The sequence below is a fragment of the Panthera onca genome, chromosome E3, assembly GCF_046562875.1.
Source record: "Panthera onca isolate mPanOnc1 chromosome E3, mPanOnc1 haplotype 2, whole genome shotgun sequence".
Classification (NCBI taxonomy): domain Eukaryota; kingdom Metazoa; phylum Chordata; class Mammalia; order Carnivora; family Felidae; genus Panthera; species Panthera onca.
Window position 1 is genome coordinate 14250586 of NC_138354.1, and position 25357 is coordinate 14275942.

General features: G+C 48.7%; 1 protein-coding gene across 2 annotated transcripts in view; it reads left to right on the top strand.

Moving 5' to 3' along the window:
- The window catches only part of GALNT17 (polypeptide N-acetylgalactosaminyltransferase 17), a 444121-nt gene that overhangs the window by 204748 nt on the left and 214016 nt on the right, over positions 1–25357 (top strand). For both annotated transcript variants that reach the window (XM_060649143.3, XM_060649144.3), the window contains exon 3: positions 1284–1450. In XM_060649143.3, the coding sequence (XP_060505126.1) occupies positions 1284–1450 (167 nt within the window). The remainder of the gene's footprint in view (positions 1–1283; positions 1451–25357) is intronic.

Sequence of the window (25357 nt, forward strand, 5' to 3'; positions counted from 1 at the left end):
AACAACCGTTTTTCTTGCTCTTTCTTCAGTGCTCTTCCCCCTCACTCCATTCCTTCAGCTCGTTTCTTTTGTTTTCTCCTCTAACACCTGTGCTATATATTGTCCAATCTCACACGAGGAGGAGGAGAATGTATTGAAATGCCTTAGCGCCCTCTCCCATGCTATTTGGTTTCCGCTTGGTATTTCCAATGCGGCTCAGCCTAAGCAGGGGACCACATTCGTGAGTGCTCCCCCGGACAGAGCGCGGTGTTCCCACGACTGAGCCACGCACGGCATGTCCTCTGGGTATCAAGCTTGCATCACCGGGAGCTCCAGGGAGGCCAGAGCTCGACACCCCTGTGTCCAGCCTGGGTGAAAAGGACTCTTCTCTTTTATTCCAGTTTTCAGGGATGGGGGAGCTGCTGGGTCTTAGGAGGGAGGACCTCAAAGGCAGGCGGTCCCATCTCCTGCCCACCCCCCTCCCCCAGGAGATTCTAGGAACGCCTGCCAGAAGAGTTGGGGTGTATCCGGCAGCACGCTCCTATGCAGGCCGAGGACCCGCTTCCTTGAATACGATTATTTACATGTGCCTTTCGTGTCTGATTCTCGAATGCAGGCTCCACCCGAGAGGGCTGCTTGGTTTGGGTTCCCCCAGAAGCAGACCCTAAGACTAAGATTTGAGTGCACCATTGATTTGGAAGGTGGAGAGAGCAAACACCACCAGGGGCGTGGGGAAGTAGGACCTGGAAGGGAAGGCATCCCCCGAAGGGTGTGGTATGCAGATGGCCGCTGTGGGTGATGGAGGGGGAACCCTCCCTCGTTTCACTAGGGGGACCCTGGGAGCCCGTATAAACCGCTGCCCTTGGAGTCAGTCTGCTCCTGGGGTGAGCGAGCTGGGGTATTCATGCCTCAACTCCTGGCCGCCTCTGGATGGGAGCAGATGGGGGTGGGGCGGCAGCAAAGCAGGCTCCAGGCATGGAAACGCAGGTGCCCGAGTAGGGAGTGGGGCAGGTGGGCACCGAAGTGGGACCGGGCGGTGTGAACGGGCACCCAGGCCGCCTGGGAGACGCGAGATACGTACCCGAGACTGCTGCTTCTGGTTCCTTTGGGGCGGCAGCTTGAGGAGAATTGGGGCTGGACCCCTTAACGATCTCCTCCTTGGGTTCCAGTCTTTGTTCTCAGCCAAGGGGGGCCCCGGAGGGAACTGGTGACTCACACCTTGGGCGCACGTGGGCCGTGTCCGTCCGCAGCGCCCATGCCTTCCGCCTTCCTCTGACTCTGCTCGGCGGGCTCTCTTCCCCCAGGTGCAAGGAGCTGAAGTACTCCAAGGAGCTGCCCCAGATCTCCATCATATTCATCTTCGTGAACGAGGCCCTGTCAGTGATCCTGCGGTCAGTCCACAGCGCGGTCAACCACACGCCGACGCACCTGCTGAAGGAAATCATCCTGGTGGACGACAACAGTGACGAAGGTATGGGGGCCGCCAAGCCGCACGAGCGTTTTGGAGGGGAACCTGGGAGCGCGCCGGCTCAGCAAGGGGGAAAATGCCACTTGCGTTGTAACACGAGTCCACCTGTCTTTGTCTCCTGTCCCTGGGGCATAGCTACAGAGAGGAAGACATCTGGGCGCACGAGCACTGGTCCATTAGACCTCGAGGCCTGCAGGGCTCTTAGGAATAAATGACTGGCAGGGCACCCTGGGTGGCTCTGTCGGTTAAGCGTCCAGCTCTTGATTTCGGCTTTGGCTCGTGGAATCGAGCCCCATGTCGGGCCCCGCGCTCCCAGTACAGAGCCTGCTTGGGGTTCTCTCTGTCCCTCTCTCTCCCTGCCCCTCCCCAGCTTGCTCGTGCTCTCTCTTGCTCTCTCTCAAAATAAATAAACATTAAGAAAAAAAAGAAGTTACTGGCCACATAGATGGACTCATTTTCCCTTCTTCATATTACCTAAAGTAGATGACAGGGGGCGCCCAGATTCTTCCCCACTCCCCGCCCCAGCCCTACCTACCCACTGCCACCGTCCTTTCCCAAGAGGTAAAATAAAAAATGAAATTCTGGGGGCACCTAGGTGGCTCAGTCGGTTGAGCGTCCGGACTCCTGGTTTTGGCTCAGGTCGTGATCTTGAGGTTTCGTGAGTTCGAGCCCTGCATGGGGCTCTGCTCAGGTAGGGTGGAGTGTGCTTGGGATACATTCTCTCTCTCTCTCTCTCTCTCTCTCTCTCTCTCTCCCTCTCCCTCTCCCTCCCTCTCTCTCTGCCCCTTCCCCACTCGAGCTATCTCTGTCTCTCTCTCAAAGTAAATAAATAAACTTAAAAAACAAAACAGTGTAATTCCGTCCTGGGACGGGAACCACTCATCTTGCATCCGAAGTCCTCTCTGGGCCGCCGAGCCAAAAATGACTGGAGGTAGAAACGAGCAGGTGTTTTGGAGGTCGGCTCCCTTTAGAATAGTGGCTCAGTTTAAAAAATATAAAACAGGCGGGGCGCCTGGGTGGCTCAGTTGGTTAAGTGTCCGACTTCGGCTCAGGTCATGATCTCACGGTCCGTGAGTTCGAGCCCCGAGTCTGGCTCTGTGCTGACAGCTCGGCCTGGAGCCTGTTTCAGGTTCTGTGTCTCCCTCTCTCTGCCCCTCCCTTGTTCATGCTCTGTCTCTCTCTGTCTCAAAAATAAATGTTAAAAAAAAATTTTTTTTTTAAAAAGTTTCAATTAAAAAAAAAAATATATATATATAAAACAGGCAGGTATTGGGCAGCAGGAACAAAAATCCTCCGGGGTCGCTGGAGGCAGGTCGGGGGGAGGCCTGGTGTCCAAGTGGCAGTGGATGGGTCTTGCTAACCTTGCCCTTGTGTTGGCTCCTGGCCTAAGGTAATGCGCTGCGCTCGCCGCAGGGAGAAACCCCCACCAGCTGATGCCACAGGAGAAAGCCAGCCAGGGTGCGCGCTGAAGGCCAAGGAGGCTTATCTTCTGAGCCACGGGAGGACTAGGGCAGGCTAAAGCCCTGGCTCTCAGCATGCTGGGTAGAGAAGGAGAAAGATTACCCGCGTGTGCTCCCGGGCTAGGAGAGGGTGAACAGGAGCCAGGACGATGCCACGGGTGCTGTGTGGCACCTGGCTATCTCCGGGAGCTCAGGGCTGAGCCACGTCATTGGCCCCGGGCACTGAAGTCCCCCTGCCCCTTCTGAACTGGCTGGCTGGGCCCCCGAAGGGCCCCCGTGCACCTCGGCCCAGCAATATGCCAGTCGGGTACCGCCTTCTCCGAGGCCTCCAGAGTTGGAGGACGGAGGGGTCACTGGCTGTATTTTTCACATCTCTTTTGACCTCTGGCCATTCCGTCAGGTGTAGATTCTGCTAACACTGGCCCTGGCGGTCTTCTTGTGAGAACGTGGCGCGTTCGGTTCCTTGGAGCCTCTAAGCCATCTGGCGAAGCCTGTCTCCCTGACGTGGCTCCCAGAGCCCCTCGCGGCATGCCGCGTGCCCACCGTGGACCCCTTGCATCAGCAGAGGGCATCCCTGATCCTCCTTCCCTCCATTTGGTGGCTGAGTCCCCCAGGTGTCCCCTGTGGGTGCCCTGCTCAGAGAATCCTTTGCTGCCGTCCTACGGCCCTAGCTGGGAGCTCCCCCAGCACCCATTACCCTGCCTACCCAGCACGTAGCACGTGATACCTCCCCGTCTTGCACAACTGGCCTCCCACGATGCTGGATAGGACGGGGTTTCTCAGGGCCCGTCTGGCATCGGCCCTCGGTGAGTCTCACCCAGCCTGGGAGTGAGTGACAAAGATGAACGAGGCTTGCAAAGGGCAAGTGGAGTGGGGCTAAGTGGCCTTGTGGCAGGAGGCGGGGCAGAGAAGAGCTCGCACACCCAGAGAAGAGAGCGGGTGCCCGACGGCATTGGGGTGAGGACCCACGGCCAGTGGGGCTCCCTCCCCTGAGGAGATCTTGGCGGAGCTCAGCCAGAGAGAAATGGGGGTCCAAGCTGGTCTCAACCAGAATGGAAACTCTGGTCTCTGGTGGGCATCTTAGTTTGGGCTCCCCCAGGAGTAGACCCTGAGACAAAGATTTGAGTGTGTTAGTTGATTTGCGAGGGGGAGAGAACACCTCGAGGGGCTGGGGGGAAGTAGGACAGGAAGGGCGTGATACGCAGGTGGCCCCTGTGGCTGAGGCAGCTTAATCCCACTTGGGGGACTCCGGGAGCCAGGGGTATAAAGCCCACTCCTCTTCTGAGCCAGTCTGCTCCAGGGGTACTTAGGCACCTTCTTCGGCTTCCCGCTCAGAACCTCCTGGAGCCCCACCCTGGAGGAAATTCTGCTCCAGGAGGTCTGGAGTAGGGCTGAGAATGTGCATTTCTTACAAATTCCCAGGAGGTGCTGATCCTGCCCCTACAGGAACCACACAGTTGAGAACCCCTGAGTTACCATCTCAGGGGTTCGCATTTAAATAAAGCTGTACAGTGGGTGAGAAACGGGGTGGGAGAGATATTCGGTCCAGCCTGATCATCAAGTTAATTCCCATTCATCCTCCTCTGTCCCCCCACCCACCCTGCAAATACCCAGTGGACCAGGAGGAGACTATATTAACACTGTTTCCCCCTTTTCTGTCCTTCCTTCTAGCTTCTGTATTTTCTCCAGGCTAGAAGTACCTTCTCTTTAACTGCAAGAGGGACTTAACAGTTTTTTTCTCTGTTGAGATTTTCTTTGTGACTGGTATTATCGAGTTTTGTAAATGTTCTATATACACTTGAAAAGAACCCCCCCCCCCCACACAGTATTCATGGAATTGAATTCCTGCCAGACATCAATTTTGTGTATTTAGATAGACTCTGAGTTTATTTTCTTAAGGCTTTTTGATGATGGTGTTTTCAAATCTCCTCCTACGATGACTTTTCCTTCCCATGTCCCTAATAACGCTTGATTTCTGTATCTTGTTGTCAGTTTCTTTGGTAACTGTAGATTCGTGTCTGTGTGGTTTCATCGTTAGTGGTGGCTGTCACCCTAATGTCATACTCCCTTTATCTTAAAAGCATACTTTTTTCCTTGCCTCGAATTTAGTTCATCTAACCTTAATATTGTTATCCCTGCTTACCTTCTGCTCAAGTTTGATTAAACCATTTTTCCCCAGCCTTACTGTATTTTCCAATCTTAAAAGTAATGCGTGCTCTCTTGGTAGGAAACTTTGAATGTATCAAAAAGTAACTGGGAAATACAAATACCGCAGAGAGTAACTGAAGGCAACTGTTCATTCCCCCCTGTTCTCCCCTTCTTAACAATTTTTTTTATTTGAGAGAGAGAGAGAGAGAGAGAGAGAGAGAGAGAGAGAGATCTCAAGCAGGCTCCATGCTCAGTGCAAAGCCTGACATGGGGCTTGATCCCACGACCCTGGGATCATGACCTGAGCCAAAATCAAAAGTCTGATGCTCAACCAACTGAGCCAGCCAAAGGTTCCCCCTCCCTTTCTTTTTTTAAAAAAAATTGTTAATGTTTATTTATTTTTGAGAGAGAGACAGAGTGTGAGCGGGGAAGGAGCAGAGAGAGAGAGAGGGAGACACAGAATCCAAAGCAGGCTCCAGGCTCTGAGCTGTCAGCACAGAGCCCGACGCGGGGCTTGAACCCACGGACCACGAGATCATGACCTGAACCGCAGTCGGACACTTAATCAACTGAGCCACCCAGGCACCCCACTCCCTTCTTTTTTTTAATGCAGGTGTTACATAGTTAAGATCCTATAGTAAAAACAATATTCATCCTGTTTCCCCCCCCTGAACTGTGAAACATCATAGTTCTCTTTTTATTAAAAAAGATCTGCAAACATCATTTTCATGAGGGTAGAATGGTCCATTCTCAAGCCGGTCATGCCTGGCTCAGGTGGGAACTAGAATCCCACACCTATATGTTATCATATCCATTAAAGGAAAACCAAGCTTTATCAGGAAAAAAGAAAGAAAGAAAGAAAGAAAGAAAGAAAGAAAGAAAGAAAGAAAGAAGAAAGCAGAGAAAAAAAGGAAAAATAAAAGGAGAGAGAGATGGAAGGAAGGGAGGGAGGGAGGGAGGAAGGAAGGAAGGAAGCAAGGAAGCAAGGAAGCAAGGAAGCAAGGAAGGAAGGAAGCAAGGAAGCAAGGAAGGAAGGAAAGAAAAACCACCTGGTCCAGGGAGTGTGTGAATAAAGCCAGAAGGCTCAGGACCTGTGTGTACAGGTAATTCAGGGTCTTTCACTTGTTAGGTTTGTTTTTACATTTGTTTCATTCGGCTTGAATACTGATGTTGACGCAAGTTAAACCCAAGTAAGATGCAATTCTTTGTGCTCCTGTACATTAAACCGAAATCCCTCGGGCAAAAGTTACCAGTGATCGCGGCGCACCCAGTCCAGCGGGCACTTTCCTGCTCTGATCCGGCCACGTCTGACATTGTTGGTGGCTTCCTTCCGGGCACTTGTCCCCTCCTGATCCATCCCTGTAGCACAGAGCAATTCAGCCTCTCCCCTGAGCTCCAGACCTGCGTCCTCTCTCTCCTCAAGGGCCAGGGTCCCTCTGAACCGTAAGCTCAGTCTGTCCTGTGACTAGCTTAGCATTCTCCTCTCGGCCTCGCAGACCTGCTTCTCGTTATCTCCTGTCCGTGAAGGGCTTTACCTCATCACCAAAGACCAGAGGGCTTTTCATTCTCTTTCTGCTCTGTTTCTCAGCATCTGCTTAGTCCCTCTTGAGCGTGATCCCTCCTGGCCGTGTCCCAAGCCACTGGTCTTTGTTCAGATCATCAGCATTTTTCCACTTTGATCTTTGTTTGAGGGGTTGAGGCTGAGGGAATTCAGGTGCATGGAGTTGTATCAATCATCATTCTTGCCACACCCCGTCACGGTCATCCTTTATGATTTTCCCTTACTTTTTTTTAAAGTTTATTTATTTTTGAGATAGAGAGTGCAAGTGGGGGAGGAGCAGAGAGAGAGGGAGAGAGAGGATCCCAAACAGGCTCTGAGCTGTCAGCGCAGAGCCCCATGCGGGGCTCAAGCCCACGAACCGTGAGATCATGACCTGAGCCGAAATCAAGAGTTGGATGCTTAACGGACTGAACCCTCCAGGCGTCCCTCTTGTCCCTTACTTCTAATTGAGATAGAATTCACATAACATCAAATACACCCTTATGAAGTGTGTATAGTTCGGTGGCTTTCAGTACATTCACGACATTTTGCAACTGTAACCATGATCTAATTCCGGAATATTTTCATCGTCCCCCTTAAAGAGATCCTGGACCTGTTTAGCCATCTCTCCCAGGTCCTGGGGCAACCACCAAGTATTTCTGTCTCTATGAATTTGCCTTTTCTGGACATTTGCTATCAACGAAATGTACAGCCTGTAGCTTTTGGTGTCTGCCTTGTTTCGTGCAACGTACTGCCGCCCAAGTTCATCGTGTGGTGGCATGGGTTTACGTCATTTCTTTTTGTGGCTCAGCGACATTCGGTTGTGTGGAGGTAACACATGACCTTTCTTTGTTCTTCAGTTGATGGATAGGTGGGGCGTTCCTGCTTTTTGGTTGTTACGAATAATACTGCTAGGAACGTTCATGCAAAAGTTGTCGTGTGGAATGTTTTCAGTTCTCTTGGGTACCTACCTAGGAGTGGAATCGTTGGGTCCTGTGATAATTCCACGGTTCATATCTTGAGAAGCCATCAGACTGTTTTCCCCAACGACACGGTTTTTCGCGGGAGCGGCACCATTTTGCATTCCTACTGGCAATGTATGAAGTCCCAGTTTTGCCACGTCCTCAATATTTGTTATTTTCCTTTAAAAAAAACACACACACAAAGGCCACCGTGGTGCGTGTAAGGTGGTATCTCATGGTTTTATTTGCATTTCTCTAATGACTGATTATTTTGAGCATCTTTTCATGTGCTTGCTTGCCATTAGTCTGTCTTTTTAAAAAATTTTTTTTTACTTTTATTTATTTTTGAGAGACAGAGCACAAGTGGGGGAGGAGCAGAGAGAGAATGAGACACAGGGTCCGAAGCAGGCTCCAGGCTCTGAGCTGTCAGCACAGAGCCCGACGCGGGGCTTGAACCCACAAACCGTGAGATCATGACCTAAGCCAAAGTAGGATGCTCAACCGACTAAGCCACCCAGGCGCCCCCATTAGTCTGTCTTATTTGGAGAAATGTCTATTGAAATCTTTTGTCAACTTGAATTTTATTTATTTATTTATTTATTATTTTTTGAATGTTTATTTTTGAGTGAGAGAGAGACAGAGTGCGAGTGGGGGAAGGGCAGAGAGAGAAGGGGAGACACAGAATCTGAAGCAGGCTCCAGGCTCCGAGCTGTCAGCACAGAGCCCGACGCAGGGCTCGAACTCATGAACTTTGAGATCATGATCTGAGCCGAAGTGGAACGCTTAACCAACTGAGCCACCCTCGCACCCCCTTTTGCCGATTTTTAAAATGGGTTATTTGTCTTCTTAGTGTTGAGTTGTAATTGCTTATGTCTTCTGGGCACACACTCTTATCAAATATATTCTGTACGTAATTTTGCAAATGTATTTGCAGATATTTCCTTCCGTTCTGTGGATTGTCTTTTCTCTTTATTGATAGTGTCCTCTGATGCACAAAAGCTTTTCATGGTCATGAAAGTCAAGTTTTTTATTTTTTTCTTTGGGTGCTTGAGCTTTTGGTATCATATCTAGGAAACCATTGCCTAGTCCAAGGTCACAAAGATTTACACCTATATTCTCTTTTAAGTGTCTTGGAGTTTTAGCTCCTACATGTAGCTCCATATCCATTGTGAATTCATGTTTGTGTATGGTTTGAGGTAGGGGTCCAAATTATTATTATTATTTTTTTGTCCCATGAGGATATTCAGTTGTCCCAGTACCATTTGTTGAAGGAACTGTTCTTTTTCCCATTGAATGGTCATGGCATCCATGTCAAAAATAAACTGCCTTGTAAGTGTAAGGGTTTATTTTTGGACTTTAAATCCTATGTCATTGATTTATGTGTCTATCCCTGTGTGAGTACCACCTTGTCTTTATAACTTTTCCTTTATAGCAAGTTTTAAGAATCAGGAAGTGAGTCTTCCAGACTTATTCTTCTTTTTCAGTATTGTTTTGTCCATTCTGGGTCCCATGTGTTGACATATGAATTCTGGGTCCCACATGTGACATATGACACGTTTGTCCATTGCTTCAAAAAGGCAGTTGGAATTTTGTCAGGGATTTTGCATTGAATCTATAGGTCAATTTGAAAAGTATTGTCATCTTAGCAATATTAATACTTCCAATCCATGACATGGAATGTCTTTGGTACCTGGCTGGCTAAGTCAGCAGAGTGTGCGAACTCTTGATCTTGGGGTTGTGATTTGGAGCCCCATGTTGGGTGTAGAGATTACCATGACATGGAGGGCCTTTCTATTTATTTAGATCTTCTTTAATTTCTTTAAACAATGTTTTATAATTTTCAATATACAAGTCTTCTTGTTTTTTTTAAAAAAATGTTTATTTATTTATTTTGAGAGAGAGCGAGAGAGCACACACATATGCATGAGGAGAGGGCGCAGAGTGAGAAGGAGAGAGAATCCCAATCCTGCTGAGCGTGGATCCTGATGCAGGGCTCAATCCCACAACTCTGAGATCATGACCAGAGCCACAATCAAGAGTCGGATGCTTAACTGACTGAGCCACTGAGGCTCCCCTACAAGTCTTGCCTTCTTGGTCTAAATTTATTCCTAGATATTTTATTATTTTTGATGTTGAATTGTAAGTAGAATTTCTTTCTTTATTTCATTTTTGGACTACTCACTGCTCGCGTATAGACATGCAGCTGATTTTTGTATATTGATCTTGTATTCTACGTTGCTAAACTTGTTTCTTAGCTCTGATTGTGTGTGTGTGTGTGTGTGTATGTGTATTCTTCAGAGCTTTCTGCCTGTAATGTCACGTCACCTTCAAGTAGTGACAATTTTACTTCTTACTTTCCAATCTGGATGCCTTTTATTTATTTATTTATTTATTGCTTAGTTTTCCTGGCTCCTTTATTCTTTCCGTGCACTTTTTACGAAATGCCTGATATCCTATCATGTCAAGAACAAAAGTACTGACCCGTGTACTATCTTAATTGTTTACAAAGGCTTCTTCTGGAGAAGACAGCTAAGTCACGAGCGAGCTCAGGGAAACACAGGACACACCCTTGTGGGGACATCTGGCAGGCTGTTGTGTGCACCAGTGCTGGGGATAAGGCAAAAATCGGGACAGAAGGAATGGCTGCTCTGTGTTTTCTGCCGGCGACCTCATCAAGGCGCATTGCCTACTCTTAGAAGGAGGTCGAAGCAGACCGCGTCTGGGGGATGAAATGAATGTCCTCCGCTGATCCAGGCAGCGGGCATGGCGAGAGAGAGCACAGACTATGTCAGCCTGTGGTCAGAATATCCCATTATAGGGAAGAATGGGGACAATCTATCCTCATTCAGACATCATTTGACTCATCAGAGCAGCAAAGATGACAAAGATTAGTAAGAGTCCGTGTCGGTGAGGATACAGAGAAAAAAGACTCTCATATCCTTCTCATGGGACAGAACCGCATATCCGAACAATTTATCAATTCATATTGAAAGTTCTGGGCTCATTCAAGCAATCTATCCTCAGTCGAAAATGAGGTGAGTTTGCAGAAGCAAGAGTAATGGCAACTCGCCATGTGTCCGCCTCAAGTCCCGCTGCCCCGCTGTGGACAGTTGGCTGCAGTGGCTATGGGTCACTGTCACCTTGGATCCCTCCTCACCATCCTCCTGGGGACCTCCTTTGCCCCCTCTCCTATGCTAAATTCCAGGCTTTTCTCTTTTCTTGGTTTACGTGCTTATTTTGGTGCAACATAACAGCCAGGAGCCTCATTAAGGGGCTACGAGGAAGATAAAGTCTTTTGAGATCATCCGTGTCTCAAGAAAGCTTTATCCTCATTTTCTGTGTGATCGATGGCCTGGTTGAGACAGATAGTCCCTTCTTTCACATTTTGATGTTTTGGCTTCATTATCTTTTTTCAATGTTTTGTAAAGGAACCAAAGGCATTCCGATTTCTGATCGCGTGTGTGTGTGTGTGTGTGTGTGTGTGTGTGCGCATGTGTGTGTGTGTGTTCTCCTTTCTGGAAGCTGGTGGAATCTTCCATTTTGTCCCCAGAGTTTTGAAATCCACGATGATGAGCCTTAGTGTGGGTCAGTTTAGTGGCTTGAATCTGGAATCTAATGTCTGTCAGTTTTCGGAAAATTTCTTGGAACATTCCATTGATAATCCCTCCCCATTTTCCTCGTTTCTCTATTTCAGCGTCTCCCATTATTCCATTAGTAAGCCTCTTGGGTGGAGCCTTTAATTTTCTTATTTTTTCTCTGCCACCTTATCTTTCCTTATATTTTTGCCCAGCTTTGTTTGCTGTCTCTTCAGTTTTATCTTCCTTCCCTTCCAGTCAGTTTTTTTTTATCTCTGCCATCATGATTTTACTTCCAAGTGCCCATTTTTATTCTCTGAGAGTTCCTTTTTATAGCATATTGTTCTTATTTAATAGAAGCAATATGTTTTCCTATCCCCTGGAGGATATTAATAATATTTCGTCTTTTGTTTTGGTTTTCGGTTTTTCTCCCTGCACAGTCTGGTTCCACACGGTTTTTGCTCTTTGCTGTTTGGTTTCTGTCTCCCTGAGCTGAGGCCCCCCCCCGCCGAGGTCTGGTGAGCCTGCTGTCTGCTCAGGATCACCACCAGTTTTGACAGTAGAGGGCCGCAGGGGCTGGAGCACAGGGTAGGGACGAGGATCTAGTGATCAGTTTCCTTTCGAATGGCCTTCCTTCTGGTGCCCCTCATTTCTGTTTCCCCAGTTTAGTCACCCCCAGTTCAAGAGGTACCCAGTGCTGTTGGCTTCATTATCTCTCGAGGATTCTCTGGTGTATGTTGAATTGGTTTCTCAGTGTTTCCCATGGTAGCTGGAGGTCGGCTGCTAGACATCTCTCAACGCACTTTCTACCACTTTCCAGCTTCCCCGGTATTGTGGCTGGTGTCTCCTCTTGTGTTTTCTCTGACCCTGGGAAAGCATGTGTGGGTTTCTTTCATATTAAAAAAGAAATCGGTGTTTTCAGGGTTTATGCTTCAGGGAAGCATGTCACATTCGTGGGTTAAATTCATCTTCCCCCCCAAATTCCATATTAATTTTTAATAATTAAAACAAAATTTTAACGTTTGTTCATTTTTAAGAGTCAGAGAGAGACAGAGCATGAGGGAGGGGCAGAGAGAGAAGGAGACACAGAATCTGAAGCAGGCTCCAGGCTCCGAGCTGTCAGTATAGACCCCGACGAGAGGCTCGAACTCACGGACGGTGAGATCGTGACCTGAGCCGAAGTCGGACGCTTAACCCACTGAGCCACCCAGGCACCCCAGTTTTTAAGAACTTTTAATATGGATTGATAAATTGCTCTCCAGATATGTGGTCTGTCTCATGAGAAGGATATCAAAGTGTCTTTTTCTCTGCATTCTCATCGGCACTGAATCTTATTTCTTTTTTGTCTTTACGGTTCTGATGAGTGAAAAATGACATATTTTTAAATCTGTGTTTTTTTTTTAACCCTAGTGATGATGGGAACTTTTTCAAATGGTTAATTGTCTTTATTTTTATAGAGATCTGCCAGTTGATGACCCCTCATTTCTTTTTCTCCTGGAGAATTTATCTTCGCTTTACTGAATTGTGAGAACTTTATAGATATTAAATAAACTTCTTTCACAGTCATCTGACGGGCGTTTCTGCCCAACCTGTGCTTTTGACTTTACTTTGTTTATTGTGTTTTTTGACAAATATAAATTATACATTTCTACATAGTCAGATCCATCAGTCTTTTCTTTTTTTTTTTCTTTTAAAAAAAATTTTTTTTTTTAACGTTTATTTATTTTTCAGACAGAGAGAGGCACAGCATGAAAGGGGGAGGGGCAGAGAGAGAGGGAAACACAGAATCGGAAGCAGGCTCCAGGCTCTGAGCCATCAGCCCAGAGCCCGACGCGGGGCTCGAACCCGCGGACCGCGAGATCGTGACCGGAGCCGAAGTCGGACGCTTAACCGACTGAGCCACCCAGGCGCCCCCAGTCTTTTCTTTTAGTGACGCCCCGAGAAAGTTACTCATCGGCCTCAGGTGGCGCAAATATTCATGCATATTTTCTTACAGGTAAATCGTTTTGTTTTTTGTTTCTTTTCCAAATCAATTCCCAGTGGATTAAACATTTTCGTGTTCAGGTATAAGAGTTTCAGCCTGGAGACCCTGGTCTCAACATGTGCTTATCTCAATTTATTTAATACTCTATCCTTTAACCACCGATTTGAGATTTCCTATTTTCATATGCTACCATATTTCAGATGTGGAAACATGGCGGCTGAATCACATGAGGACTGATTGGTTTTGGAGGAGGGGGAAGAGGAGGGAGGAGTTATGGAGGGGTGTTGCCTCCGGGCACAGGATGGGTATTGGTGCTACTCATTAAGAGGGGGAATGTAGGGGCACCTGGGTGGCTCAGTCAGTTAAGCGTCTGACTTCGGCTCAGGTCATGATCTCGCGGTCTGTGAGTTCGAGCCCCGCGTGGGGCTCTGTGCTGACAGCTCAGCGCCTGGAGCCTGCTTCGGATTCTGTGCCTCCTTCTCTCTCTGCCCCTCCGCAGCTCATGCTCTGTCTCTCTCAAAAATAAATGAACATTGAAAGGATATGGCAGAAGTGGTGGGTATGGGAGGGGGACTGAGTTCACCTTTTTGGATATGTCAGGTGCAAATTCCTGTGGAAGTTCATTGTGCCTTCCAAACTCAGATGAGGGGTAACTTCAACCATCAAAATAGTATTAATGGTGGGGCACCTGGGTGGCTCAGGGGGTTAAGTGTCCGGCTCTTGACTTTGGTTTGGGCATGATCCCAGGGTTGTGGGATTGAGCCCCACCTTGGGCTCTGCCCTGGGCGTGGAACCTGCTTGAGAATCTCTCCCTCTGCCCTTCTCCCCACCCCCTTCTCCTTCCCTCTCTCCCAAAGTGGCTTGAAATAGTACTGGAATAAAATAATATTAAAAGAACATTAGAGTCTTCTTCATTTCTACTGTCATAATCCTTAATGCATTTTCAAATAGGTCTTATCCATAGTTTTCAGCTACTTTTTAAAAACTTCCCTCATTACCTTCTTTGTTCTTAAGCAATAGCATGTGGAAGAAAAAGCAGAATCGAATCTGGTGTGGTGTCGGCCAAGGCACTTAGCTTTTCCGGTGTTGAGTACTTTGGGGAGAGCAGTGTCTTTGAGGCAGGGTTTAAACTGTCAGCTTTAGAGTTAATACTTGCGGGGTGCCTGGGTGGCTCAGTCGGTTGAGAGGCCGACTTCGGCTCAGGTCACGATCTCACGGTCCGTGAGTTCAAGCCCCGCGTCGGGCTCTGTGCTGACCGCTCGGAGCCTGGAGCCTGTTTCGGATTCTGTGTCTCCCTCTCTCTGACCCTCCCCCGTTCATGCTCTGTCTCTCTCTGTCTCAAAAATAAATAAACGTTAAAAAAAAAAAATTTAGAGTTAATACTTGCAAAAGCCCACAGTGCAAGTCCCGGGAGGTATGATAAAGGATGTTCCCACTGAGGGTGCTCGCCGTGGTATTGGATTTGCCAGCTCCAGATCACTCTTGGACACTCTTCTTCTGGGTTACCTCCCCTGGGAAGCCTTCCCGGATTTCCCAGCTGCGGCAGGGTTCGGGGCCCTTCGCCTCTGCTGCCCGGGCATCACTGTGGGGTTTGGCCCCCCCACTTGGCCTGCCGCCTTGCTTTTGCGTATTTGCCCAGCTCTGGACGGTCAGACCCTTGAGGGCAAGAACCACAGCTTCTTCTGCGCTGCCTTCCCAGGGCCCCCGCACGCTGCTGAGTTACAGCGATTGCTGAATATGTTCAGTTACTGCGCGAGCGCAAAGCTTTCCTTTTTGTACTTCCTCTGACATCATCCTGGGAGGTTCTGCATTCGGCGTTGCTGTGCGTGTTTGGGCTTCGATGCTCTGGTTCTTGTGGTTTAGGTCTCAGAAAGCACTCCTCTCCTGGAATCATCTCTTGGTGATCAGGACGGTTGTCCACCTGGTCCCTACTCCTTCCCTGGGGGACCAGCCCACCCGGTCAGGCCCTTCTCTTGGGTGGCGCATTCAGAGGGTGACAGCAGGGTGGTTCGAGTTAGAAAACTTTTCTGCGTGGAAGGTTACACCCTCTGGACGTCCGGAAGGGGTTTTGGAGACGGCGCGATGGCATTGTTTGCTTTTCTTCCTGGTTTATAATTGCGGGGATAGGAGGAGTCCTGTGTTTCTGGAAGATAACCGTTTCCCCTGTGTGGTTGAGGCTCTGAGTCAAGCAGCCAGGAGACAACTTGTTATCACGCAACTCCATGCCCCATGCCGGGCCAGGCTTCCTTATTGGAACCTGCCTTTCCCCTTGCCTGTAATGAGCCTTCCTAATCAGAAACAATGCTTGGTTTTGTCCCCTACCAGATCACCGCAGTGTGACAGCGTTTGCTCTGTGGGTCTGTAATCACAAGTAGGTTGTGTATTTACATTTCTCCCCATGTATTTTCAGGCCACGAGGGGGAAAGATTAAGAAAGAGAGTGTAGGGGCACCTGGGTGGTTCATTGGGTTGAGCATCCGACTTCGGCTCAGGTCATGATCTCGCAGTTCGTGAGTTCGAGCCCTGCGTCGGGCTCTGTGCTGACAGCTCAGCGCCTGGAGCCTGCTTCGGATTCTGTGTCTCCCTCGCTCTCTGCCCCTCCCCCCCGAAAAATAAACATTAAAAAATTTAAAAAAAGAGAGTGTGTATGTCTTTACACTGGAGATCGTGAAAGAACCCCAGTGAAAGCTTCATAGTCTAACTGGCTTTAAAAAAAATTTTTTTTTAATGTTTATTTATTTTTGAGACAGAGAGAGACAGAGCATGAACAGGGGAGGGTCAGAGAGAGAGGGAGACACAGAATCTGAAACAGGCTCTGGGCTCTGAGCTGTCAGCACAGAGCCCGATGCGGGGCTCGAACCCACAGACTACGAGATCATGACCTAGGCTGAAGTTGGAGGCTCAACCGACTGAGCCACCCAGCCACCCCCTAACTGGCTTTAAAATTCACTACTAAGACAAAAACCCTTCGCTATTCTGAAACAACTATAAATTCGCAAGAGGTTGCAACAATGTATGAGAAGTCTTATGTGTCTCCATTCAGTTTCTCCCAATGGTTACCATCTTGCAGAACTCTAGTGCAGGCTTATAACAAGTGCACTGACTTGGGTACCGTCCACGGAGCTTAGTCTGATTTCACCAGTTGAACACGCGTGTGTGTCTGTGTTGGTGCGTGTGTGTGGAGACAGTTCTGTGCAGTTTTATCACAGGTGTGGATTCCTATAACCAAACACAATTAAGGTACAGAACTGTCCTGGCACCTCAGCGCTCCCCGACGCTCTCCTTCGATACCCCTGACAACCACTGATCTGTTCTCCAGCCTATAGTTTTGCTGTTGCAAGACTGTTCCCTCGGTTGAGCCGTACGGTATCGAATCTTCGTGATTGGCTTTGTACATGCCAATCTTTGTACACGAGGTCTGTCCACGTTGCAGGGTGCAGTGAGTTCATTCCTTTTGACTTCTGCACAGGGTTCCGTGATACGGCTTCACCACAGTCTGTTTGACCCCTGGCCCGTCGGAGGACACTTGGGTTGTCTCAGTTTGGGGGTTTTCGCAAATAAAGTTGCTATCAGTGTTTGCGTACAGATGTTTGTACGAAAAGCAATATTCGTCTCTGTGCCCAAGAACACAACTGCTGAGTCTTATGATGCCTGCAGGTTCAAACGAGCTCTTTTGGTCATTTATTCCATTTGCGTGACATCCCCTCCGTGCAAAATCCGATTAACTCTTGGTCTTCCAACCCAGCCTCCCGTGGAGGAGAAGTTTCTGTTTTAACCTTGGTGTCCATGACTATAGTGCCAAAGGGGATAGTTGCACTCTACAAGAACCAGAAGTTATCTAGAATATGTGTTGAAATGTTTGCCTTGTGGTCAGACTTTGGGTTCACACTGATAGGAACCCAGTAAGAATGTTGGAGGGTCCGAGGTTGGGCTAGGGGCCAGTCAGCCCCAGGCATTTAAAAGTGCGAATGACTGGCCGTCTCCAGAGAGATTTGGGACATATGGAAATAGGAAGAAGATACAGTGGGGCGACGTTCTCAAATAGAGGCAGGGAAGCTTGGGGCACACAGAGGGAAGGGTGTAGATGGGATTTGACGTGTAAGAACTGATGGGTGGACTGGAGTTTCAGAGAGAGGGCATCTCAGATATTGAGAGCCTCACCGAGCCACAGGATTAAGGAAGGAGAGTGTTGATGTTCTCCAGCAATGCTATGCAGCCTCAGAGCAAGAGGGATGCCAAGGGCTGCTTGAATAGCCCAGCCCGGGTTGGGGATCCGCCAGGATAGAGGTGGGACAGGTGGAGATGTGGAGCAAGGAAGCCCAGGGATGGTTGAAATAGTTATCAGGACGACCAAATAAAATCACTTTCACCTTTGTTCCTCCAAGAGCAGTGTTCCAGCTTTGACCATATTTTATTGGAAAAATGAGCTGGGTACTTGACTTGGCATTGACACGAGTGTCTGTAGATTACTTTAGCCCCCAGCTCTGGTCTGCTTGCTCTGGTCTCAGGCTATGCTACGGGGTCTGGAAAGGTCTGTGACCAAGACCAGCAGAGAGCCTAGAGCAAACCCTTTACTTACTCTCGCCCTTGTGTCCTTATGGCAAGATGGCTGCCTTCAGAGTCATGAGGGTAGGTCCTGACAGGCCACCAATTTCCTGCTTTTCTCATGCGCGAGAGAGGACAACCAGCTGCCAGTAGATCACCCCCTCGGGATGTCCAGGAACGCCGGAAGGGCTGGTACAAATGCAGAGTGGGTGTCATTGGGCAGCTCAAGATGCGTGCTTCTGACCGGGCGTGGCCCTGCCTCCCCACGTGCCCCTGGCTCTGTGTAAATGCAACACAAATACGTCTGGCCCCACAGCACTCCCTCTTCTCGAGACCTTGCCATTTTCATTCTTTTTCCACATCAAAACATCCCTTCCCTGTGTCGCCAGCATGCTCCTGTGCAGTAGTCCAGCTCATATCTGTTCTGCCCGGTCAGTGCCTGTAGCCTACATCTGGGTGGTCACCTGGGTTAGCAGAGACACACGAGGTTCTGCAGGCCTTCGGGACCCTAACAAAAGCTATTTACAGAAACACTGTCGTGCTACGTGACACTTCAACACGCGCTGTTGTTTTGTGAGCACGCACGAGCGTCTTCCTTGTGCGTAGGATCCGCGCTGCCGTTGACCTTGGAGCATTCAGGGCTCTGAATGCAGAGTCCCCAAATGCTAGGGAAGAGGGGGCTGACCAGATGCTTTGCTCTAAGTTATTGCATTCCTGGGCTTGCCAATAGCATTTCAAGAAAACTCCAAGTGACCAAGCGCCAAGATGTGACCCCGTTGTCTCCAAGGCTTCGTGTTTCTTGTGTTCTGTTTTGCTCTCCCCCCACCCCCTCCGCCCCACCCCTGCCCTTAATGACGGTGACTTTTGCTATTTCAAGGAAAAATTTTTGCTGGCTTCAGAGCATTCAGAATCAATATCACAGTAAATAAGAAACATAATGAAAGAAAAACACACTCCAGCCTGTAGACAAATTTTATCGCTTAAATTCACACGTTATTATTAGAATCAGCTGCAAATACCCGACTTTCGACTGCCTTTTGATGGGGCAAGGTAGGAGAATGCTCTTTTAATTTGGGGCAGCAACTTGGAGGCACCATCTATGGGCATTATGATGTTTCCCATTTGGGCTACTTGTCTTTTTTTTTTTTTTTTTTTTAAGGTGAAATTTAAATGGAAGAAGCAGTGGAGAGGAATTTCTTAACAAAGGAATTGAAATCAGGGATGGCTTTCCTTTTCAAAGCGCCTCTCATGAATGCACAACTCTGTGTGATATATTTAGTTTAACACTTTGGTATTTTGTGCCTCACATCCCTTTTCTTGCTTCTTTTCGTCTTTTGCTTTCTTTGGTCCTTGCTTTGATCTCGCTATGGAATAGCCTTTAAAACGCTTTCACACACAGCAAAAACATCTCTTTTTAATCTCCTCCATTCTTGCTGAAGTTTTCTGCTCCCGCCTCTTTTTTTTTTTTTTTTTTATTCTTCCGTCCCATAGTCAGAAAATGCATTATTGAAGTCACAAAGCTGAGAGCTGCTCAGAGAGTAAAATATACATCATAGCTGCCTTCTGTGGTATTTCAGCATGCATTTTCACATGCTCGCTTTCTCTCCATGGCTGTTCGTAAAGGCCAGGATTTCAGAGACAGTGGAGAAGGGGCCGTGAGTCACTGCTGTCCCTTCAGGGTCTGGTGGGACTGTCTGGAGGAGCTCAGGGTTCAGCAGGTTCTTCTAGATGCTTCCCAGCCCTTTTGAGACTGTGCATCAGGCATGGGCTTGTTCTCTGGAGAGGCATCCATGGGCAGGTGCCTAGAAAGGCAAATGCATGTACCAAGCCCAGAGGGAGTGAATGGATGCTTCAGAGTTACAGAGAGGGCTAGTTCCAGGACAAACCTGGAGCCTCGACGGCCTTGCGTGAGGTGCAGTTCTATGTGAGCAGACGAACAGCGTCGGGTTTCACAGCCTCGCATCCACAGGAATCGGAGGCAGGATGACAGAGAGCACGGCCATGTCACTTACACTTACAGTCACTGTGTGACTTTCGGTAAGGACTTTACCCTCTCTGTGCCTCCTTTTCCCCACTCATAAAATGGGGATAATAACAGAGTCATCATGCGGGTAAAAAGAGTTGATCCAGCCGAAGTGGCTACAGCAGTACGTGCAACTTCGTTCGTGCCAAGAAGTGTTAAATGTTAAAGCAAAAATTGAAAACAAATAAATGTTAAAACCCAAGGGGAACACATCTGAATAGTGCCCGGGAGCATTTCGTGATTAGCTGACTCTCTCAGTCAGCTTGCTTAGCAGTTTCGGCATCTAGATGTTTCATTATAGATACGGATGAGCATAGTTTTTGAAATGTTTGAAAAGTCGTGATTATTAGTGAAAAGGAACTCTGCATCCGTGAAGTCGGCCTGGCCAGGGTGTGCTCAACTCTGAAGCTAACGAAACTGATGTTTGGGGACCTCTCCCTGGCTCGGTCCCCCTGACAATGTGTTCACCCCAAAGCCCATGTGTTTTTGGAAAACGTATGAAAGAGAGATTTTCTTTTCCTGAAAGACGATCTTCCAAATTTTGCAAACTTTAGGTCCTCCAAAACCCAGATTTGTTTCTGGAACTTAATATCTCCATTTGACCAACGTGAAGCCCTTATATATAGTTCACGGCCAGGACAAGCGACCAGGTTTTTCCACCTTCCCTTTTTTAACTTTAAAGGTAATTTTTTAAAAAAATGCCTTATTTGGGGGAACCTGGGTGGCTCAGTCGGTTAAGCGTCCAACTTCGGCTCAGGTCACGATCTCACGGCTCAGGGCTTGGAGCCCTGCGTCCAGCCTGCTGCCGTCCGCAGAGTCTGCTTCAGATCCTCTGTCCCCCTCTTTCTCTGCCCCTTCCCCCTCTCAAAAATAAATCAAGATTTTTTAAAATCTCATAAAAAAAAAAAGACACTGCAGAAATGTAGGGCATCGTGACTAATGGCTGCTAAAACCCTGTGTTGAAGACCGTGTTTTCTCCCTGAGTGATCTTAATGCCCCCAAGCGCAGTGAGCTGAAAGTTTTCATCAGGGATGGAGAGGAGGCTGGTGCCAGGGGATTCTAGGGGTATGACACCGATCCAAGGGCTGGGCCCTCTCCTCAGAGAGGCCAGAACCCCATTCACCGAGCCTGGAGTTGCTTTGGGAACAAGCTTCCAGCCAGATGACCCAAATGAGGGTTGGAAAAGCAAACTGGCAGCAAAATACAGAAGCAGATCTTCGGTGAGGCCAGGTGTTAACATTCACAGTGAAAACACCTCTCTTTCCCCAATTTCCAAGTTGACTCCTGCTTGCACACCGAAAGGCCACATGCTGTGTGATTCCATTTTTATGAAATATCCAGAAGAGGTAGATTCCTAGAGATGGAAAGCAGATTAGTGGGTGCCAGAAGCTGAAGTGGGGATAGAAAGTGGAGAGGGACAGCTCAGTGGGGGCAGGGTTTACGTTTGGGGTCATGGAAAGTTCTAGAACCTGATAGTGGTTGGTGATGGTTGCACCACACCGTGAATGCGCAGAATGCTACTGAATCGAACGCTTCAAAAATAAGCAAAATGGTCGATCTCATGTGCATGTTACTGTCATAAAAACAATGAAAAAGAATCCATCAGTGTTTTCAAGAAGTTTTGGGTTTGTGTGAGAATCGTCTGGGGTGCCGGTCAACCCTACTAATGCCAACTAAATGAGAAACTCTTCGGGTGTGCCTGGGGACCCGCATTTGCACAAGCTCCCGAGTGATTCCCTGGTAGGGACCCCATTCTAAGGAATGCTGGCTTTGAGGCAGGCGCTTTTGGGGTTTTTTTGCTCTTAATCGGAACATGCCATATGTGCTGTTTTCTCATCACAGCTGTCGCAACCCATGCATTGCCAGCTAGCGGCATGCCCAAAGCTCAGCAGCTGCTGGCAGGGAGATGCATTGGTTATAAGTGGCTGTGGTGGTGACAGTGGCACTGACGGTGGCAGATGTAATATTGGTAGAATTGTGGCACTCGTAGCGATAGTGAGAGGAGTCATGGGAATGAGGCCAGAGTCCAGGAACACATGAGGTCCTCATCAAGGGACTGACGTAATTGTGAGGTCGCTCCGCGCAGGGGTGACCGGCAGTGGGGATCCAGTTTTGGAAAGACAGACCCTTGCCGTGTAGACTGAGGTCACCTTCAAGGAGCTCAGTCTTTCAGATGAGGCAAGAGAAGAAGGTTCGGGGAGGGAGAAAGGCAGAGATGGGCAGGGGCACCCCTGGGATTCTGGGACTTCTGCTCAGTTCGGATGAGTCCTGTTGCACACACAGGGACGGATTCATGCAGACAGCGTTGCAGAGGTGGTCGCCTCTAAGCCAGAGCCGCCCAAAGCGTATTCATCAGGAGGGTGGCAGCAATAGCCCTTGGGAACTTGTTAGAAATGCGAGTTGATGCAGGTCAACATTTGAGAGACGCTCATCTAAGCTTAGACTCATTCTCCTGTCGCCATTTTCTTGAGAATTAGAACATTCGGTAAGTCTCATCGCCAAGACATAATAACCGAGTGAGGGTTGAGAGGCACAGACGTGGCCCAGCCCTGGGCCACATGGCCACCTCCAAGTTTACATCTCTGTGGCACCGAGGTGTTCGGGAACAGGGAGAGATGGTCCGCAAGATCAACACTTGCTTCCGAGCAGGGCTTAGACACAGGACAGATGGTTTATTTTCTAATATCCCTGAAAGTGTGGGATCTAGATATAACTCTGTAATAATGTTTCCGCTGTAGTTCTCAGTCTTTATAACTTTCTTGTTGCCAATATGTACTCCTTAAGCCTGGATGACAGGTGCTGCTTTTACTGGTAAGAACAAGATTTATCTCTCTTCTGGTCCCTTCTGATCACAGGCGGTGTCTGCTTCTTCCCTCTTGACCTCCCCAAATGCTATTTACTGAAACCTTAAGAAACACAAAGATTCCCAAATGACTCTGGACCAATTTAGTAGTGGATTTTATAACACTGGAAGGCAAACATTTATTTTCGCAGACATGAGGTTTGGTTTCTTTTCTCCGCGTTTGCTGGTGAGAAAAATAACGTGTAAAATGTTTTTCTTCCTGTTAGTATAATATCCAAACGTGGTTTCGTCTGTCAAGGATGATAAAGGATCTTAGGTGGTGGAGATGACATTTTTTAGCACTGTCAGGTTGGGGTCACCTTAGCATTGTCACCTTCCCCGGTGAGCCTGGGGCCTCGATTTTACTTGGGTTAACTTGTGGGCTCTCTCGCTTTAAGGCGATTTCCGAATCTCAACACCCCAATGCCTCAGACTGTTAAAACTGTGTTCCTCCGGGATTAGTCTTTCTGGAACTCTCCTGAGCTCTCCTACTCATCCACTTCTCTTGATGCGAACCTATCCCTGCAGGGCACAGCTGTTTCCAGAAGGGAATTCCTTTTCCTCTCTGGTCCCGTCAGGAGCCTACTGTTTGTCGAGATCTCTGGGCCATTCTCAGCTCTCATTTTCTCGAGTGCATTTGACTTCCGTGACATTGGATGTTGGGTTACTCTTTGAGGATAAGAACTGTGTCATCCTCAGCCATGCAGGTACCCTGTATGTATTTGTGGAATGGGTACACATGTCTTCCTTTTTGGAAACTCCACCCTCGACGGGATTCCGCCCCCGTGACGCTGTTCGAGCCAGCCTTGCTCCTTAGCTCTCCTTCCTGCCTCCTTAACGGGCATGTGTCCCAGCGTACTGTTCCAAGTCCTCGCTCCATCTCCTGGCATCTGCAGTCTCTCCTGTGGCATCATATCTCACCATTGCATCCCCTACACCCTGTGCCTTTCTTGTCACCTCCGGGTCACTTGTTTGGTTCAACAGTCTACCCGAGTGTCTGCCGGCATCTCAGCCTGTCCCCGGGCTGTTCTACTTTTCTTCTTTATCTCTTTTTTAATTAGTGACATCTTCCCCGTCCCCCAGACACTAGTGATTCCGCGGTACCTAAGAAGACTGCTTCTACGCTTCCGTATTTCACTGCGTGTTTACGTATCCTGGGGTAGTTAGAACACATGTCCAAACCTTCCGCTTAACCTTCTTCATGGGCACCCCCAACCAAAATACCGTCTCCCTCTTCGTAGCACTTCCTTCTGTGGCCATTTGTCTTGGGCCATCAACTCCATTTTTCTTGTCACACTGAATGCCGTCAGTTTTGGAACATCTCGCAGGTGCTTAACTAGACTGTAAGCGCCTGGGGGAAGCAGATTGTGTCTGAAGCGATTTTTAAAGGCAAGCGAGGGCACGAGCCACTACCTTCTGAAGTACAGAGCCACGTACGGGGACTGGGAAAAGAAGCCTGACCAGTGCCACTTGTTCCCGGATCCTGCTGTGATCCCCCAAAAGCCCATAGAGCGACACTTCTGTTGCGTTTAGAACAACGTGTCCCCAAACCTTGTAAGTGAGGGTGGTGTCTACCTCTATGTAGATGACCCTCAGACTTCAAAATGACATTGACTAGCTAGAAAGAGAAGCTGTCAGTAAAATTGACCTCCATCGGTAATATTAATAGACCGATTATTGTTAGAAGTGACTTTTATTGAATGCTTACTACTAAGGATTAATGTGTTCATGTAGCATCTCATTTAACAGCCCTAGGGCCGTTACCAAGGCATTATCCCTCTATACTTTTCAAAGCCTTTTAATGCCCGTATCTCAGGAGCCTTGAGGTGTAGAAGCCAGTGGTCGTGAGTGACACTGTCCCGTCACTCTCTCCACCCTGGAGTCGTAGTCACAACCACTGAGCAAATGAGGAAACCCCTCGGCATTTGGACACAGTGACTGGCACGTATGGGAGCTGACACCCAGTTCCCAGGCAGAGCCACAGTGAGGTCCCAGGCAGCCAAAGGGTAACCGTGCCTGCGGGTCTCCTGGCGGGTGCTTAACACGCAGCGCTCAGAGTGTCTTCCCTGCATTTACGGAGATTCCCAGAATTCCTCCCACTGTGGGCCAATCCAAGCGAACGGGCCGGTCTCCCATTATACCTTTCTGTAGGCGCGGTGCCCACGCGGGATCCAGCGCCCTCTGTGGCACGTCCCTCCATCCCCTGCCCACCCACCTGGTACTCTCGAGGAGGACTGAAAAACCAAGAAGGCATGGCCCGCCCAACTTTCTTGCTAGAATTCTTGTTCCGAGAAGTGTAATTAACAGACAGGATGATCCAGCCAACATTCAGTCAATAGATGGTTTCTAGAAGCCGAGGACTCTTTGGGCACCCCAGTCCCATGTATTTGGTCATCTTCTCTCACTTACCGTGAGTGAAGAGGCAGAGGGTCCCCACAGCCCGGCTTCTCCACCAGCTCCCTCCCCAACCCTGGGGTGACGGCACGGATATTAGCAATACTGGTGAGACCAGTTGGTGAAGACGTCAACGCTAAGTAACTTGTTTTTTAAGTTTATTTATCTATTGAGAGACAGAGAGAGGGGGGAGAGAGCGCGGGTGGAGGAGGGGCAGGGAGAGAGTGAGAGGAGTCCCAAGCAGGCTCTGCGCTGTGAACACAGAGCCTGACGTGGGGCTTGAGCCCGTGAACGAGGAGATCGTGACCTGAGCCCGGACCAAGAGTCAGACGCTTAACCGACTGTGCCGCCCAGGTGCCCCAACAATAAATAACTTCTTGAGGGTGTGTGATGTGCCAAGCATGCACCAAGGAAGCCCTGTGCATTTTGAGCTGAGCG